At 41.3% G+C, this 20,484-nt stretch overlaps 1 protein-coding gene and 1 long non-coding RNA gene across 2 annotated transcripts; both read left to right on the forward strand.

Moving 5' to 3' along the window:
* Nucleotides 1-2,377: 2,377 nt before the first annotated feature.
* Nucleotides 2,378-4,919, forward strand: LOC310988712. The gene is made up of 3 exons (XR_014595500.1): nt 2,378-2,638; nt 4,336-4,471; nt 4,718-4,919. It is a non-coding gene; the product is annotated as an uncharacterized lncRNA (long non-coding RNA).
* Nucleotides 4,920-5,578: 659 nt separating this feature from the next.
* LOC310988672 (uncharacterized protein) lies at nt 5,579-10,563 on the forward strand. Its single transcript, XM_083975355.1, has 7 exons — nt 5,579-5,618; nt 5,739-5,815; nt 6,170-6,350; nt 6,938-7,207; nt 7,357-7,528; nt 7,930-8,072; nt 10,296-10,563. Exons 1-7 carry the CDS (start codon nt 5,600-5,602, stop codon nt 10,472-10,474), a joined length of 1,041 nt encoding a protein of 346 aa, XP_083831481.1. The 5' UTR covers nt 5,579-5,599; the 3' UTR covers nt 10,475-10,563.
* The last annotated feature ends 9,921 nt before the right edge of the window (nt 10,564-20,484 follow it).

Here is a 20,484-nt window from a genome sequence, read left to right on the forward strand (position 1 = left end):
AAATTGCCTTTAAAGCAAGGGGATTATAGTAATGCCCCCAACTAATATATGTACATATAGTTTAGGATGTTGTGCATCCCTGGGAACAATCACTTTGAATCTTGAATCAACTGTTTCAGAAATATAGCTTTAGAAAAAAAAGTGGTTTTGTGGCACAACTTGCCCCTGGTGCGGGGTAAGTTGTGCCATTAGAGAAAATACACTGGGGTAAATTGTGCCATTGATAATTGAAGTAAAACAGATAATTTTAATCTCACAAATGATAATACTATATAAAAGCAAGACATTCAATACAAAATTAAAGCCAGAAGCGGCAATGATCGGGCCTTCGCTTGTCCCCATGCAGTCACAGGGGCCTGAGGCACGCTGGGGGCTGTGCCGCAAAGAAACGCCATGTTTTGTTCATCCACCAGGCTACGAGCACAACCAGACTGGGCAGGTGTGGTCAGGGGCGGTCCCTCATCACACATGTTAAAGCAGAAGTGAGTGATATATTTGTGTTAATGTAAGTCTTAAATAGTTATATCTTCCGACAGCAATCACTTACATAGAGTGTTTGGACTGAAACACGGGTCTCTCAGTCACTCTGCTCTGCTCTGAGCCGAGGAGAAAACATTTATCGTATCCTACAGTTTTTATCCAATGAGGAGAGAGAACGGCATGCAGGGCTGTGTGTGCAGCCAAGGAACGCCGTGAATGTGGTGACGTAGGGACGAGGACTGTTATGGTGCGTTCAAGGAAACTCGTATTTTTCCGACCGTGAAGTGGTACCAGTTCGATCTGGTACGAGTTCACCGGTCGGAAGTTACGAGTGGCCGTTATAGTGACTTTCACCGGTAAAACAGGTCGGAAAAACACGAGTGGGTTGCCTGGAACGCTACAAAGTCGTAAGTTGTGACTTGAAGCTGTAATTTACGATTTCAAAAGCCTGCCTGGAACGCAGCATTAGCGAAAACGACCGGACCACTCACTTCTGCTTTAAAGGGATAGTTCAACATTTTGGCAAATTGGCCCATTGCCATAATCGTTATAGTCATAGCAGTAGGTTCATTACCTTTAATTGTAGGTGTAAGCTATTTTCAGTACGGCGGAGCGCAGCAGCAGGCTGCTCAGAGCTACGCTATGGAGGCTAATGGAATTTCTTGGTTTCCCTCATTAAACTCATCAAATTCAACATCCCAAAACTCCACAGCGCTTTTGTAGACAAGTTGTGACCTGCACAACCACCACGCTATGAGATAATGACGGAACGATACGAAACGGAGCCTTTTTCGAGGTAAATACAGGGTAAATACGGAGACTGCTTGCTGAAAAACTGTCCCTGAACGCAACGCGCATCAGCGGTTTTGTATGAATTTACCTCGAAAACGGCTCCGTTTCGTATCGTTCCGTCATTATCTCATAGCGTGGTGATTGTGCAGCTCACAACTTGTCTACAAAAGCGCTGTGGAGTTTTGGGATTTTGTATTTGATGAGTTTGATGAGGGAAACCAAGAAATTCCCTTAGCCTCCATAGCGCAGCTCTGAGCAGCCTGATGCTGCGCTCCGCTGTACTAAAAATAGCTTACACCTACAATTAAAGGTAACGAACCTACTGCTATGACTATAGCAATTATGGCAATGGGCCAATTTGCCAAAATGTTGAACTATCCCTTTAAGTTTCAAGCAAATCCGTGCCCACTGCCATGTTTCTCCTATACACAGACAGCACTGCCACTGGCACAACTTAACCCAAGCCCAGCATTTTGAGAAAAAAGGATTCCCCAGCTGTTTTGAGCTGGCATCATGCTAACTGTATGGTCTAGCTTAATAAAGCACTAAAACATGTGTGAACTGTTTTCAAAGTTATCTATAATTGTTCAAACACGGCAATCAAAAAACCTTGATCATAGAAATTTTACTTTGGAGGGCAAAAACTTGTTTTTTGAACATAAATGTGCTTTCCTCTCAAGCCATGTGTCTCCCTTCTTGATAGGATGAGTGAAATGGATGCCCCTTCAAAAATATGTGGTCACATGACCAACTTCTTCTATGGTTTTCTAGATAACAGGGGTGGAACTACTTGCCCCATGGCACAAATTACCCCACTCTCCCCTACACCTCAATCTTCTCTGTCACTGACAATAGCTGACTTGTTTTCCGGGCAAAGAGCTGCACTCTCGCCTCCTCCCCCCTGAATTCACCGGAAGTTGAAAAAAACGCGATTTTTGATTGGGCTTCTCGTTGACGTCATCGGGACGCCCAGGAGAATGGGGAGGGGGAAGGCGCCCCTTGGAAACCACTCCATGTGCTCTGGAGAGGAGGAAGCTACCTGGCGCACGGAGAGGCAATGTCGAAGAAAACGAGAGCTACGGGCAGCGGAGGACATAACTGTTCAGTTATTGACTGTCAAAGGCCTGATAGAAATATTTTTACAATTCCATCTGGTAATGTTTATTTGAGAAACAGTTGGATCAAATTCATTTTCAACGGCAATGTTCCTGCTGCTCCAGCGGCCAACCTGTATGTGTGTGCCAAACACTTCCCCCCGGACACCTTTGCGAATTTGGGACAGTACAACGCCGGATTAGCGAAGACCCTCCGGCTGGAAAAAGGAGTTGTTCCACACATACGGGACCCGAACACGACACATCAGACGGTGAGACTGAGTCGCTACTTTGTAACTTTGATGCACTGTTTGTAGCTTGGGTGAATTCGCCTAATGTGGGACACTTAATCTTAAATGGGTGTAGGTCTTCCTATAGCAAAATAAAGTTAATGTAAATGTGGGCTCACACAAGCTGTGATATTGCATGATCAAAATCACATGACATCTCAAATGTCCAATCATAGATTTGGCAGGGAGAGCCTTGGACAAAAATAATGTTAAGGCCATAATTTATTTAAAAATATATATATATTATGTTGTTATATCATGTTTATAATATGTTGATGCATTAAAATATATCTCAATATGGTGTAACCATACTCAATATTTAAAATTTTGATCAAAATTTCTACTGTCCCACTTTAGGAAACATGCCTTCCTAAAGTGGGACACGTGGTTTTTCCTAATGTGGGGCAGTGCTTTTCCAGGTAAAACTGTGTAGTTGAATAGGTTGAACAATAACAATGGTTGTTTACATGGTTTTATTGTTATAATGCATTGTTTTGAATATTTTACATCAAAAGAAAATTATATTTATTAACTGGAAGTGGTCATAATACTGTTAAAGGGGTAAATGGCTCTGATTTTTTTTCTTTCTTGTTTCTAAATCTTGTCTTTTTTGATAATGTTCATGAAAAATGTTGTGTTTAGAAGTAATCAAAGGATAGCACATTACTGATTAATTACAGTAAATTGAATGTATTTCAGATCACAGTGGCAAAAAAGAGTAAGGCAAAGGAAAATAATCAAGCAAGTGAACTCAACCAGTGGGAAAAAGACAGGATGAGGGGAGACATTACTGAATATAGGGAGATCACTGAGGATGGTGGTGTTGACCAGGGCTGGGAATGACCCTAAGTCCACTCTTTAGCGCAGGGTAAAAGGTCACCTCCATCACACAATTAGTAGAAAGCCATTAATACTATGGAAGATGAAGCAGAACTAGGACAATAAGTGATATTATTGAACACTGGTTTGCAATCTAGCATTCATCATGTAAATTAAGATGACTTTTAAACAGACTTTTTAGTGTCCCACATTAGGAGCATGACTGTCCCACATTAGGCCACGGAGATTGCCGGAGAAAACTTTGCAATCAGAGTTGAAATATGTTTGGTATTTCTTTTAGGAGTGTGATATCAAAATTTTCTCTTTGGATTTCATTAGGTCACAACCTAAGGATTTCAGAATGGTACAGGATGTAGATTGAAAGTGTTTGCTTCATATCACAATATAGACCAGAAGTCAGAATTTCACAAAATGTCCCACATTAGGCGAATTCACCCATGAAGCTAGCCTTGGACCAAACGCCACCTTCTTTTGTAGCACCAACGGGCCTTTATAGAACCTCCATAGTCGTTCAAATCAAACATGTAACGTTGATCTAACGTTAATGTTATTTAGCGTTTATTCATCTGTCATGTAGCTTTGTAGCCGGAAACGTTACTGTCAACGCCACATAACTTTTTCATGTGATGAAAAAGTTAGAGCATAAGAGGCTGTGTTAGACTTTGTTATTGTCGTTTTGATTGTCAGGTTTTACAAACAGCTGTTCATATTTTATTTAGATTCTTGTATATTTTATTATTTTATGCAGTTCAAACTATGTTTCTCTGGATTATGTTATCAGGTAACTTTTATGGATATGATGTTGCGTTGCAGTTAACATTTGTGTTCTTTGCTGTCAGGCCATTACATCTGCAGTAACTGAGCGGCCCAAAATGGTTCATGTTGGCTGCCAGACTGAACCACAGACAACAAGAACGTATGGCACACAGCTTTCAATGAAAAATTTTGAGCTGCAGCCACATTTTAGGAGTAAAGGTTTGTGGTCTTCACACAATTCTGATTTTTTAGTGTTGAGTGAAAAACTGGGTGAGTGGCAGTTTTACTTGTGTGTGTATGGTGATATCAACTAAGCTCTTTGGGTATCAACTTTATAGCCTCGTTGTAGGCTACTACCTACAGTTTGTATACAGACACTAACGACAAATAGTTCAAAAATGGATCAATTTTATTGGTTTGCTAATATTGCTCCTTGTAGTCTAACAATCTGCTTCTGTCCACAAGGTACCCAGACATTTACAACTTCCACACCAAACACCAGACCCATTAAGCCACCGATGAAGAGGGCTCGTCTTGAGTTGTTGGAGGAGGAGGAGGAAGAGGAGGGGGACAGCCCTCGGGAGGGGAGCTCATACTCTGCAGCTCTAGATCCAGACCATTCTTATAACCCAGAGGAATCTTCAACTTTTTTGTCTGATTCGATGGATATCTCGTGAGTTATTCTACACTCCACACGTGCATTTCATTGTTATATTACTGTTTCTCTAATCTGTTTATAATTTCTTATGCTAAAACAGTGAGGAATCCAATCCCGCCGAGCACAGTCCCATCGGCCATGTAGAGATGCAGAAGTTCATTGTATATGAAAGCTGCCTCATGGAGCTTTTTGAAAGATGCCCTCACTGCACGAGTGCATGCAGGATAAATAAATACACCCGGGGCACCTGCATTTCCATTGTCCAGCGATGCCCACGATGCCAGCACTTCAGGCAATGGAGGAGCCAGCCTTTAATTGGATTCTCTACCCCGGCTGGCAATCTCCAACTGTCTGCAGCTGTGTACTTCAGTGGGGCATCATATTTAAAAATGTTGAAGGTATTTTAAATATAATTTTTTATTATTAAATTTACACCCTGTTACCTGCATAACGTAAGAATTTAGCAAATAAAAAGTATATAACTGAAGGAAAATATTTTAATTATGAAAATTAAAAAAAAAAAAAAAAAGATTTTCAGGGCATTGCGGTTGCAAGTGCATGGCTACAAGGCCTTCAGACAGCACTGCAACCTTTACATTGAGCCTGCTGTGGTCCACCAATGGAAGAGGCAGCAGTGTGCAATGTTTAAACAGCTGAGGAGGGAACCGGGTACCATACTGGGTGGAGACATGAGGGCAGACTCGCCAGGTAATTGACATTTTACAGCTTTGAATTGTGGTCTTATGTGCCTACAAGATTTTGCTACTGTTCATCACAGAAACAGTCATTTTAGTAATGTTGAGAATTTCATATCTATGCTATTAACAGGACATTGTGCTAAATTTGGCACTTACACCTTGATGGACTTGCAAATGAACACCATTATTGACATTCAGCTCGTGCAGGTTTGTGACAATATCATTTGAATTAATTTCAAGTTATCATTACCATGGAAGAATTATCCCATCTTTAATCAAGTGCATAGATTTTCTGTTTGTAAAACTGCTTCTCTCAAAATACACCAATTCGCCATATTAACCAGCTATTTGTTTCATCACGTACCTAAAACGCCAGCATATTAATGTGTAATTTATTTTATAACTAACTTGAAGAGATGAGAGGATGCACTTGGTTAAAGATAGATAATTTTTCCTTACATAACATTACTTTATATACTTTATGTATAGATGACAAAGATAACGTCATAAAAGTTGTAAATGCCTTTCCCCTCTTTTCTTCCCCCTTGTCTTCAAAATCAGAGCAATGAGGTGGCAAGTTCCAATCACATGGAATTGGAAGGACTGGACAGAAGCCTGAAAAACATAATGGATAATGGTGTGACTGTGGATTGCATCGTGACTGACCGACACAACCAGGTTGCGAAGTACCTGAGGGAGAAGCAGTTCACCCATTACTATGATGTTGGGCATTTTGAGAAAAGTATGTAAAGATCACTGTCAAATACAGAAGTTACCATCATTAATTGTGAGCGGTGTTCATGCAACAGTACATCATGTTGCTCACTGTCACAGGCAATCAAGAGGTTAGGGCTATCTTTACTCAAAATGAAGTGGTCACCTCAAGACCTTTTGAGTACTTTTTGGAGTGATGCAATGAATGTGTAAAATCAGTAGTTAGTTAGTTAGTTAGTTAGTTTAAGTTTATTTCGGACATGTTAAAAGAAATAAAACATAATACAGAAATGGACAGACATAACATATAGAAACTTTGCAAAAACAACATATTGAAAAAAAAAAAAAAAAATATATATATATATATATATATATATATATAATAAAAAAAAATAATAATAATAATTGAAAATAAAGGTAATTTGATTTTTTGTTTTTGTTTTGTTTGTTTATTTGTTTGTTTCATATCCGAAAAGGAGTGGGAAGAAGTAAAACCTATTTACTCCCACCCCTTATTCATAAATAAGTTGTTAGTTGAATAGTTTTGAGTATATTTGATGTATCAACACATGTTCACAGGTCACCTAACTTGCTCCTAACATGTTTTGTTGGTAGGACTGACCAAGAAACTACGAGCAGCCTCCAAACAGAAAGGGTGTGAGAAGCTGGCAACATGGTTGCCGATGATACGGAATCAAGTGTACTGGATTGCGGCTTCATCCACCACCGGCGCAGAGAGGGTGGCCAAGTTAAATTCCATGCTTAACCATATACAGGACAAGCACACTCATGATGACCCCCTCTACCCCCGTTGTGAACATGAGTCACACCCAGGAAGCCAGCAAAAGAAAAAGGACCCAAATAAGGACAAATGGCTCCAACCAGGTGTGTACTCAGTCCATTATTTCATCTTCAAAGTGAACATGGCGAGATTAGATAATATATGAGTGATTCAAAAGGATGTAATTGTTGAATGTGTGATATAGTATTGGCCTAACATTAGCAAATGTATTTACACGCTCATTCTTTTTCAGGAACCCCGGCCTTCTACAAGCTGGAGAGGCAGATCAGCAGCAAGAGAATGCAGAAAGATGTAGAAAAACTTAGCCCCCATCACCAGACATCAGCACTGGAAGCTTTCCACAGCCTGGTGACCCGCTTTGCACCAAAAAGTGTGGCGTTTTCGTATATTGGAATGCTCTGCAGGTAAATAAGAGTATTTAAAGGCTGAATATAAACAGCTAGCACTGCTAGACACTCTCCATATAGTGGACCACACATGTCAAACTTAACGCCTGCGGGCCAGAACAGGCCAGTGATGGAATTATCTTTGGCCCACGTGATGATATCTAATTAGGGCTTGCCCACCGGTATGTTGCACGTACCACTAATACACAACAAATCAACTGTAAATCCCACATTACATTTGATAATATTATACCTGTCAACTGAATTTTTAAGTCAATTTAGAGTCAATTGAGGGTATGTCTTCATATGCTATTACTTCCCGTTTTTATACAGTAAGTTGTACTTTGACAACTGTAAAAAAAGAAAAAAAAAGAAAATGTCAATTAAGTAATTACATCTGTTTCTCTTTCTCCCAAAAGATTATATCTTGCAGCGATGCATTATAATGACAACAGAGAGCGACCCCAGAAGAGAGCAGAGGATGGGCAACTGATCTTCAAGTTGCACTATTCTAAGACGAAACCCTGTACAGTGCAGCCGCTCAAGGAGGAAACATCCTTCAGTAAGTGTACTTGAAAAATCTTTGTTACAAACAAAGAACTTACTAAATCATGTAATCACACACTTTTGTGGTAGAAAAATAAATATATATATTTAAGCAATATCACACTCGAGGTCGTGCTGTTGTACTGTATATCAGCACGGCTGTGATTCGGTCATAGGCACGAGGCCGCAGGCCGAGTGCCGCAGATAATCACACCGTGCTGATATACAGTAGGGGAGAGCCGGGTCGATTGATACACGGGACGATTGATACACAGCGATTTCCTCGAAAACCACACAAGCTTGAGCCGTCAGATTTTGTCACTATGTTCAGCACTCAACACTGACCAATCCTGGGAAAGCTTGTGAAATTACGTCACGCCATTCAAAAGTTATTAGCGCGAACCTGTTTTTTACTACGGAAAGTAAAATGTTAGGTGCGGTAGTTTTTTTGTGATCAAAAGTTGTATTGTGTGTTTCATGCAATAATAATATGACCTAACAACAGATGAATTCATACATAAACAGGTCCTAAAATATGAAATGTCATAGTTTTGAAGTTTAGAGGCAAAACAGGTTTTATTGTCAGTAGTCGCTGGAGGGACGATTGATACAGCTGTTTCAAATGTCCCTCACGCCACCGTGCGTAGTGATTGTGGTCACACTGCGCGATCAATATCTGTATATAAATCACCAAATTAATAGCCTAACTGTTTTGCAATGAACAAGAACCGATTTGAATGAACAACATGTATTTTTAATAAACACCACATATTTTTAATGTTCGTGTTTATGACGTGAATCAACAGATAGGTATTCAGCAAAGTGAGGGGAAAATGCCGAGGGTAAAATGACAATATGTTCAACTGTGTATCCATAAACATGACTTAGGACAGGGAAATAAGTAAATGAAATGAAAATGCAGTTGTCCAACAACTTGTACAAAAGAAGAAAGGCGAGTTTAATCGAAATGCGGATCTTGACAATTACGCACGGGACAAAAATATTTATTTGACCTATTTATATTGTGAGAAATTATGTGACATTTTGGCAATAACTAGTACACTATGTTGTCCGATATGCTGCATAAAAACGAGAGTAATGTCAGTAGTTTCTGTTTAAAACATGCTGTTTCAACCGTCCCTCCTCTGTGTCTCAAACGACCCGCATAGGTGGGGCGTTTGAGACAAATGTCAACTTACGTTCAAAGTTATAAAACAGCGCGATCATCCAACATATGTGTTAAATTACACTTGTAACTAAGAGAATACACATGTGAGTTGTTGATCACATGATAAAAATGTTTGTGTACATAACGTCATCTTTGAAAAAGACGTTTAAATGAAAAGTGTATCAATCGACCCGGCTCTCCCCTACAACAGCACGACCTCGAGTGTGATATTGCTTTTATACAACAGTGCTACGAGCGCATTTTAGAACAGTAATAAACTACAAGAGATTATGATTTGTTTGTTTATTTAATCATTTATTTGGCTCCGCCAACAGAAATAGTTCTGCAACTGAAGGGAGACAAGGCTGTTGCCAGGCAACACATAAACATTTCATACTAGCTTGCTGCTACTAGCTACAAGCTTCTCCACCGAGCTGCTTCCAGTGCTGGTTCTGGTTCTGAGCCCGTGTCTGATCAGCACCGGAGCAACAGGACCAGCGTGAAGACATACAGAGACGTTATCGATACCGTATTACATCCGTTTATCTGCTATGTAATCAATATAAACACAGTTGAAGCTAAGTAGCTGAGCTACGTGGCTAACAACAGCTAACGCTAATATCAAAACACATCGCCGTCAAAACGTAGTTGCCCCCGCGGCGATTTTTTTCCCAGCCGGGTTTAGTAGAGATTTATCTCCAATTAGACGGACCAGGTCAGGTCCAGGTTTTAATGTTCAGGTCCGTTTAACTGTAGCAGCAGCAGAGAGATGGAGCAGCTCCTGTATGGGGAGCCTGGCTCTGACTTAGCTCCTGTCCAGCTGAACAGCGGAGTGATAATGTCTGTAAAAAGTCGCAGTGCTGTTATACTGTATATCAGCACTCATGGAACGTCTCTTGTCCAATCAAATTGCTCGGTTGGGACCGGTCGGAACTAACTGTTGTATAAATAATAAATAAATACAATAACTTAGGTGGGGGTTGTGGCACCTAAGAACCCAAGAACAACCAAAAAACTGGAACAGTTACAATTTTGATTTACTGTCATTTGTTGTTGTGCTTTTCACCACAGACTATGTGGACAACCTGATGGACCTGCTCTTCAATGAGGTCTTTGAGCTCCCACACGACTTCCGAGCGGAGCTGCAGGAGATCAGCGTCCCACCGCCATTGGCATCTATGGAGGACAGGCCAGCAAAGGAGGACATTGTGGCAAAATACGCATCCCGTTTCAATCGAGAGGCAACCTGAAGCCTGTGTATTCACCATCGGGGTCCAGGAATTCCCGTCTGATGCGCAAGACCACACATGCCGGTATTACCACCCGGATTCTTCGGCCCAAATATCCCCAGCACCAACTGACAACACTTCTGTATTATTTTGAAAGGCACACGAGACACGTGAACACATGCAGCTGTAATGGTCCTCCTCAGTTTCTTATTATTTGCTCCATTTGCTCTGAATGCAAAGATATCAGATTCTTATGAATGTGGCCTGAATGCAGTGAAAATACCTTGTTTTGTGGGTCTTTATTTTGTGCAATTTGATATTTATTCACTTTTGTGAACATGCTCTGAATGCAGAGATGCATTAGAAGTCAAATATATCAATTTGTTGGTCTCCATTCTGTGCAGTTTGATATTTTTTTATTAACTTCCGTACATGCAGTTGTCATGGTCCTCCTCAGTTTCATTCATGTGCCCTGAAATGCACTTTGCTCAATAAAGAGCAAACTGAGTTTTTAAAGGCTTTAAAAAAAATTCTTGGTTTGAATTCTATAAAAGTGGGTCGTGACTTGACGACCATGGGAAAATGTGGGTCCCAGAGTGAGACTAGTTGAGAACCCCTGCTCTAGAGCATCAGTAGCCTGCTTATTCGAGGAGTTGTTGCTAGGCGACATGAAAGGCTACAGTACGCACAATGTAGAGACCACTTCTGACATACTCTAAAGCCCCCCACATACTCGGGCGTACATGAGTCCGCGGACATCCGCGCTTACTCGAGGCGGACTCAGTGCAGACCCAAAGCGGACGTCCGCCAGACCCGTGCACACAAAGCTCAATATTTACGACCGTGCGGACTCCGCGTACGCGTACTCGGTGTCACACAATAGACTGCTCGGCGGGAAATCGACTTTTTAACGTGACGCCGTACGCCCGACTATGAAAACTCAAACGTCCGCGGACAGTGCGCACAGAGTCCGTGCTGCTCACAGTACGCGCACAATACGCCCGAGTATGTGGGGGCCTTAATAGGTAAACAGATTGACTATGAACAAACAATATTATTACATAAGCCTTTGAATGCAAATGAATTTGACCATAGCCAGGAAGGAGTTTTCCTTGTTAGTTAGCTAGCTAGATAGCTAACTAGCTAGCTTTTGAGGTAAAAAATCATGGACATTTATCAAAAATAATTATCCTAGCTAAATTAGAAGACAGTCTGGAACATTTATGTGAGCTGAAGTTAGTTTAATGATTGAATGTGTGTTAATATAAGGATGTGTCTTTAATTACTACTTAATTATGTTAAATAAAGTTTCATTGTAATAATCGTACTGAAGTACATGTTTGATCGAGCCAGTGAAGACAGCTGTACCTTTTCTCCTATTATATGTAGGCTAGTGTTCCACACTCCCATCCTATTGGACACGTCACCAAACCATCAAAATCTTTGGATAACTTGTGAGTACCCACGGAAATAAAATAAGTTCAAGTATCAGAATCCTACTATCAGAAAAGAATTACTATAATGTTGAAAGATACAGTAAGTAAATATTTGATTGACAGTGTGTGGGTTTTTCCATTTCCCTTAGTGTATCTACTCCGCCGATGCACTGAGATTGCGCATGGTACCAGGTGTGCAAGAAACCTTTGGATTACCTGTAAGTACACTAGGAAAGAGAATTACTGTGACTGATGGTTTTGATAGGTAATGCTGTTATGATTTAGCCTAGTTTACAAACATAATTCATGTGGGTTTAATGTGGTACTATTAATTCATAGGGGTATTAGGTCATTAATGTTTCAATAATTCTTTCAGGTATAGGACAAGACACATTTGTACTATTATATTTGAGCAATGTTTAATACAATGTTAAATTGTTATCCTTTCAGATTTCCATGTCTTGCTGGTGATTTTGATCACAACCATGTCAAAACCTCACAGCTTGATGGACCCTACCCAGCCCTCTTCATCCAAACAATCCAAGCCACCCCCAGCATTAACTGGGACATTTGTGTCCTCTGTCAAGTAGTCACAGATGAACCTTTACAGTGTCCACTCAGAAACAGAGCAAAACAGTTTGTTGGTAGTGGCTATGTATCCCTAGCAGAAGACCTTCGCCGGTTCCATACCCTTCAGCACATAGCCTATCAATGGAGCTCAACCTGGAGCGATTAGATTAAGGAGATGCATGGAATCCACTTTGAAGAGACACAAGGTTAAGCGGCACAAGAGTTGTCGGCTAAAACTCAACAAAAAAGCATATGATGACAACAACAAAGTACCTCGTCTGTACACATGCGATCTGCCTACAGCCATTCACAGTCCACAGAACCTACTTGCTTCTTTTGCAATGAGCCTGCTGCAGGTTCTTCAGGTTTCCATAATGCATCAACCTACAACATTGACAGAAATGTGAGGAAGTGTGCCCTTGAGCTTGAGGACACTGCTCTGTTGGCCAAGCTTGCAGAGGGTGACATGATCTCCATTGAGGCCAAGTACCTTCACCGCTGTCTGCCATGAACAGAACAATGCCATGGTCAAAGGTTCTGGTGGGGCTATCGGACTGACTGGAAATCCAGGAGCACTCAGAAGCTGGATGGTAGCAGGACCAGAAATCGCCAGGATCACTAAAGAGTTTGAAGAACAGGCAACAAACCAACAGCATGGACCCAGTGACTCAAGACACCATGACCAGCAACCTGGAGTGCAAACAACATTCCTGAAGGAGGTTAAGGCACTCGTCACAGTGCTGGAAGAGATGGGGAATCCATTTCTAGAACACAGCCAAGATCTTTTAGTCATTGACACAAGAGACATCGTTGATATCCCAAAGTTGTTGACACTGTAAGAAGGATTGATGCCCTTGGTGAGGAGCAGTACACCGAGTTTGTGACCCAAAGGCTGGAAAGGTGTACAACACCTATCACACATCCTGTTCCAAAGAACAAGTTGCCACTGTTCAGCAGGCCACCTGTCAAGGTCAAATCAAAAGGCACAACTTGCTGCACTGAAGAGTGACTGTGGCCTTTTTTCAAGGCTGTACATCTCATGTCAAACACAAGATGGAGACATCAACCACTTCTTTTCCCGTGAAAACCAGGCAGCACCTCCAGCTCTGTCAAGTGGAGGAAAACTTTGGTTTGGGGTTAAAGCAGATCTGCTTCACTGTCTGGAGTCAAATCTGCTTGAAAACAAGAGCGTTCCTGAGACTGATGCAGTAATTCTAGATGGTGCAGCTGTGGTTCAAATGCTGAATCTAAAGACATCAAGAACATTTCAAGAGTATGGAGAAACAATGACTCCTATCAAGTGCCTGACTCTCCCTGTCTTTCATGCTTTCACTGGATGTGACACTGTTGTTATGGGACTGTTCTATTGAGAGTGAGGAGTTGTCGTCACAGCTCAGAATCCCAATACATCCATGTCAGAGCCCCGCCCCCCTTCTCCGCCATGATGGAAGGATTCCGGTGGCAAAAGCCATACTAGTCTATGGGCAAAACAAAATCGTCTACTCCGTAATTTACTGTTTTACAATGCCGGAAATCACTGCTGTGTTAAAAACTGCTCCAGTGATTTACTTTCTCCTTATTCTTTCTTGTAATTTGTTCATCTGTTGGCGCAAAAAAGAGCTAGAATTTAGTCCGTCTCTGTGCTGTTCTGATGTGTTGCCCCTGGCAACCGATAGCGTCTCCTTCCATCATGGCCGACTGGCTGCTCAAATCGTCACGTGACTCCTCACTCTCAATAGTGGTAGTTCCCCCCCTAGCGTTTGCATGAAAATGGTATGGCCCGACTGAAAGCAGGAAGTGCTGTTTGTTTATGTCTCTGGCGGGAGTTCTCAATACAGTTCATGTGATAGACACGCTCCATGTCTCCTCTCCATTTATTACACACAAACAACCGTGTCTGCATTTACTGGCCGTGGAAAGAAGACTGCCTGGGAGACATGGAAGTCTTTCCCAGAGGTCAGTGATGCTTTCCAGAAACTCATGTGCATGCCAAGTGAGGTCAGTGAAGATTCCATGTTGCTGCTGGAACGATTTGTGGTGCTCATGTACGACCGAACCAGTGAGAGCATGGAAGTGAATGATGCCAGGACACAGCTTTTCTCCCAGAAGTCCAGGAGTTTAGAAAACATCCCTCCAACCCAGGCTGCCCTCAAACAGCACATCAAGCGTACTTGCTTTCAGGCCAACATGTGGAACCAGTCACTGGTCCTGGATCCAGAGATCCCAGAGCCATCTGACAGCGGCTGGACAAAGGAAACCACTGGATGGCAGCCACACTGGACCACTCTCCCTGAAGCAGCAAAGTCTTGCCATGAGCTGATCCGCATTAACTGCCAGAAAGGGTGCACTGGGCGGTGCTTGTGTGTCAAAGCTGCACTTAAAGGATAATTTCTGTTTTTTACAACCTGGACCTTATTTCTAGCATAAAATACGATCATTTTACTCACCCAGACAACTTTGGTGTCATTTGGAGTTGTTTTGACGAAATTAGCCCCAGTGGAGCGGCGCGTATATCCGTATAATGCGAGAGCACGGGGCACGCAATGCAGCCTCTAAATATCACATTATCCGCCGCAAAACTCGTTCATTTCACCAATATTTTGTTATGATACACTAGTGATATTCCCCTCCGAGCCTGTGGTGGCATGTTATCAACATCCGGCGCCTGTAGGTTGACTAACTAACCTCTGATCTGGATGATGTCATCTCCAACCGCTGCCCGGCTCATTCTGATAATAATCATTCTGCTTCGGCATTCAGGTTAATTTTTATCTCAACTAGCCGGAGCTTTAGTGAGTCCAGGTTGAGGAGAGGAAGCCTGTGGACGCTGAACTTCATCCAGCTGCTCATTTTGTTCTTACAAGTCAGAAACATGCAGAAACGAACCATAGCATTAGCGGTAGCAAGTTAGCCGCGCCGGGCAGCGGTCGGAGATGACATCATCCAGATCAGAGGTTAGTTAGTCAACCTACAGGCGCCGGATGTTGATAACATGCCACCACGGGCTTGGAGCGGAATAGCACTAGTGTATCATAACAAAATATTGGCGAAATGAACGAGTTTTGCGGCAGATAATGTGTTATTTAGAGGCTGCATTGCGTGCCCCGTATTCTTGCATTATACGGATATATGCGCCGCTCCACTGGGACTAATTTCGTCAAAACAACTCCAAATGACACCAAAGTTGTCTGGGTGAGTAAAATGATCATATTTTATGCTAGAAATAAGGTCCAGGTTGTAAAAAACGGAAATTATCCTTTAAATGTACAGATCTCTGTTTTTATTCTGGGGACTGTTAAGATTTTTTGATCATTGCATTATGTGATCCTGACATGAAAGGACCATGGTGTTGTCTTTTAGCCACTTATCCATCCCTTGATGATTTTTTGTTTTGTAAAGCAACCTTAGGTTCTATGAAATGTGCTATATCAGTTAAAAAATGAATTATTAAAAAGTTTAATAATAAATTAGTTGATTATAATAATAATCATTATTGGCATCATCATTATTAAACTCATCATTACTGTTATTATTTTGGAAATAAACAACCTTTTTGCACGGTTCACCTCCCTATGTCTGCATAATTTTACCTCCATATTGCTCTAAAAGCATTTTCTTGAATTCTGGTGATTTCAAAGGTATCAGACACAGAATGGGCACCCAAATGTTAGTGGGAAACTTTAACACCTTAAGTGTTTTTCTGCTGTGTTTGGTTCCAACTTGAGGCATTTTTGAATATTATTGGCGGCCATCTTGGATTTGATCTCTCCCGTCCCTCCAGATCTGAAAATTAACCTCATGGCATAAACTACCTATGGTAGAAGTTTCATGTTTCTTTCAAAAAGTGCACAATTTTCATGCTTAGCTGCTGTACTAAGGCTGGAGTTTCACAACTAACACTTCTTCACTGGCCAACGTCCTCGCCCTCCTGGCCGTTCATATGGTATTCAAGGTGTTATGTTCTTGACTAGTTTTGACAATTGAACAGACTATTGTGCATGTGATGATGCTGACATGTTTTGGAGAGAAGAACCATTAGACTGAGAATCAACAATTAGTTTAGATCAACAACATCTATTCACTTGGAAATTGTGCTGGAGGCTACCTGTAGCCTACTTAATCATACTGAGACATTTGCAATTTGATGAAATGAATGAGAAATACAATTCTATTGTGAACATTTGCCAAGTGGTTTGGAGGTTTGTCCATGTTGTTTTGAGAATGTAATTTCTGTTTAAAGAAATGAGCCAAACCAATGGAGAAAAACTGTAATATCAATAATAATGTTGATTACTTCATTACAAAAAGTAACGTCACACTGCTTCCACCACTGTCACTCATCAATCCTGAAAAAAGATTTATTAGAATAAACAATAAACATCGACATTCATGACTTGTAAAATAATATATTTTAAGTATGAATGAATTATTTTATGATTATATTGTTTATTTTTTTGGTTAAGCTCTGTACAAATAGAAAACACTTTCTAAAAAAGGAGCTTCATCTCTCCACTGTGCTGCTGTTAAAGGGATAGTTCACCCAAAATTGAAATTTCACTCATTATCTACTCACCCTCATGTCGACTAAGGGCTGGGAGAAGTTTCAGAGTCCTCCGTAGCTTCTCTGAGTTACAGGGGGTCTCGGCGTAGCAGTGCATGTCCATATAACGGTTGCAAATGGATACCAACTGTCTTCGTAACAAAAAGACATACCAAAAAACATCCAAATACCTCCATACTGCTCGTATGTAATGTCCGTCTTGTATTGAAGCCCGAAATTTGCGAAATTGTCCCAAAAAATTGAATAAGTCTATTTTTCAAGCTTGTTTGTAGCGGAAGCTTCTCGAAGCTCCTCTTCCCGGTTTGTCAAATTTGGACGAACCAGGGTCTTCGAGGAGCTTCGAGAAGCTTCCGCTACAAAACAAGCTTGAAATATAGACTTATGTAATTTCTTTTGGGACAATTTTGCATTTCGGGGCTTCAACACAAGACGGACATTGGAGGTATTTGGATGTTTTTTGGTGTGTCTTTTTGTTACGAAGACAGTTGGTAGCCTATCAATTTGCATCTGTTATATGGACATGCAGTGCTACGCCGAGACCCCCTGTAACTAAGAGAAGCCACGGAGGACTCTGAAACTTCTCCCAGTCCTTAGTCCACATGAGGGTGTGAGTAGGTAATGAGTGAAATTTCATTTTTTGGGGGGTGAACTATCCCTTTAAAGAGCTCTGATGATGCGTTCAGTGTCAGCCAGCCAGCCATCATAGTTTCTCCATCGATCCACCGGTACCGTTGTTTCAGCACCTCGGCCAGAGAACCCCCCCCCCCCCCCCCCCCCCCCCCTCCTGTGAACCTCCGCATCCATCCAGCGTCTGCGTCCACGTCATGACGTCACATCTCTATGATGAGGACGCACACGCAGCTCAGCTCAGCACGGGTCGGTTTGATGTAGTGAAATGTCTCAATAACCTCCAGAGGAGCAGCTGCCTGTCAGGTCGGTAGCCTAACCACCGGAGGCTCCGACCGAACCGGAGCGAATCAGCGCACCTGCCGGGTCCGCTGATGAAGATGATGATGATGCTGAAGAAGATGATGAGCGCTGCAGCCGGCCGGGCCTCCTCCTCCTCCTCTCCTCTCCTCTCCTCTCATCCTCCTCCACTCAGCACGGACCGAGTCTCTGGTGAAACCACATCAGGCGGAGGGAGATGTTTCACTGTGCAGGCCGGAAACCAGCTGCTGCTGCTGCTGCGGCGGAATGAAGGAGCAGCTGGAGGAGGAGAGGAGAAGAGGATGGAGCTGGTTTAAGGCCGCAGAAGAGGAGGAGGAGAGGAGGAGATGAGGAGGAGGAGCTGTGACCAACATGAAGAAGGAGAAGAAAGAAGAAGGAGAAGGAGCCTGTTGTGGTTTGATGCAGATATTTAAATTGTATTTATCCTATTATTGATGTTAAAATAGGTCATGGATTATTATTTCAGGAGCCTTCACTCACTGCAATGGCGCGCGGGCCTGTGATGTGTGGAGTCCGTTATATTTATTTATATATATATATATATACTGTATATTTATGCATTTATTTTTTATTTCTTCTTCTTCGTCCTCTGTGATGTAAACGCTCCTGCAGGTGAGGGACAGGACAGGATTACCGCTCCTCGTGTTCACGGCGGACCTTGATTTATTAGCCATACAATTAAGGCACGCGGTGAATGCCAAGAGAGGAATCACACGCGCCATGCACAGCTGCATCATTCATGAAGATGGAGAGACCCAACATCTGCAGAGAGAGAGAGGAGAGAGAGAGGGGGGGGAACAAAGGCTGCTCCAACACATTTGACCAAACTACATTATTTATTTTTTATGCTGGTTTGTTGCATTTTTTTTTCCAGTGTGTGAGGTCGGCGTCTATTGTCCACATTTATCTCCCATGATGCCCTGGGGCAAGAAGACATTTGTTGTTGGACCCTGTTGACCTCGTTTACAGCAGGCAACATGTCAGTCCAAAACATATTTGACAGGAAATTGGTAAAACTTTGATAATAAAGTCTTTCTTTCTTTTGAACAGCTTCTTTAATCTGATTTATTTCACATTTCACTTTGTGTCTTTGATGGTTGGTTTAGGAGAATGACACTATTAGACTATAATATAGCAACTTCAGGGAATAAATGTGAACATTTTTGACTGTTTATGTTAATGTAACATTTTAAATTTTATATTTTTTAATGTTTTTTTCTGTGTTTATTTCTGGACAAACAGAATATACACAATTATTGTAAAAAAAATATATATATATATTCAACAAAACAATGAAACCAACTGGATTTTGACACGTGTGAACATTAAGATGCTGTCAGGGAAATTTCTGACAAATGTGTGACCACAGTTTTGATCAATGAAAGAAATATTCTTGTCATTTACTGTTGAAAATTCACATAAAGGAACAAACTGGATCAAGGTTGAACTTTTTCTATATTGTTATAGTCCATGTTAACCTGTGACTACACACTTATGAGAAGTGAAAACTAATCATCATTAATCAAACAGTGAAGTTTAAATCAATAGTTAATTAAGAACTTGAGGAAACGTATTGTACTAAATCCACTTGTATCTTTATTCCTTCACTGTTCCTTGCTTTTTTTTTGTATGAAATGTGTTTAAACGCTGCCACACAAAGGGAATTAAATAAATAAGTTTAGTAATAGTTTGTTTTTCTTGCTGTCATGGCGTTGTATTGTCTTCTTGTTGTGTAGGAAACTCATCAATGAGCCACAACTTCACACTTGGCTGGATGATGCGTTCACTGCCCCTCGTTCACCTTTAGATATAAACACAACACAAACATGACGGTGCAGCCGAACCACACACAGTCTGCTCAGGTTACGACCCCGTGTGTCGGTGTAGAGGGCTGAGGTTTGTCTCTTCGTCGTCTACAGCTGCACATGATGATGTTGTAGCTACTCAATTATTCATGAAACACACTGTAATAATAAAACTGAAAACACTTCCACACACAGTGCAGCAGTCAGTGTTTCTCCTCCAGTCGACTGCAGACCAGAGAGCGTCATCGTGTCCTTGGACGTTCAATTTAAAACAAGTTAAAACAAGATGGAGCCAATATCTATCAAGTAGACTAGACACACATAACTCACTAGTATTAAATGTGTTATTCCGCCACTGAAAATAGTCCCACGCAAAGCAGTGTTTACTAAAAATGTATATCATGTCGACGAGGATGGTTTTGATCTATTACCAAAGTTATATAATATAAAATATGATTATTTTTTATTTATTAATATTTTGTACAACAATTTAATATAGCAAACTCGCCACAAAAATGTAAACTTTTCAGGAAAAACGCTTTTTAAGATCCAAATAAGTGTCATTCAGAGAGCAAAAAGATATAGTCAACTAATTAAGCACAGGATTTCAAACCCCGCTTTGAAAAACGTGCAATCACAGAATCCTACTTGTAATAATAATAATGATGAAGACCAACAACAGATAAGTATATCTTTAATAATGAACATGAG

The sequence above is a fragment of the Trachurus trachurus genome, assembly GCF_905171665.1.
Source record: "Trachurus trachurus genome assembly, chromosome: 7".
Lineage (NCBI taxonomy): Eukaryota > Metazoa > Chordata > Actinopteri > Carangiformes > Carangidae > Trachurus > Trachurus trachurus.

Bases quoted from the DNA above. Each gene is read 5' to 3' on its own strand.
- LOC310988672 (XM_083975355.1), top strand. The intron at 7,208-7,356 runs GTGTGTACTCAG...ATTCTTTTTCAG, and splicing joins GGACAAATGGCTCCAACCAG to GAACCCCGGCCTTCTACAAG. The intron at 7,529-7,929 runs GTAAATAAGAGT...TTCTCCCAAAAG, and splicing joins TATATTGGAATGCTCTGCAG to ATTATATCTTGCAGCGATGC.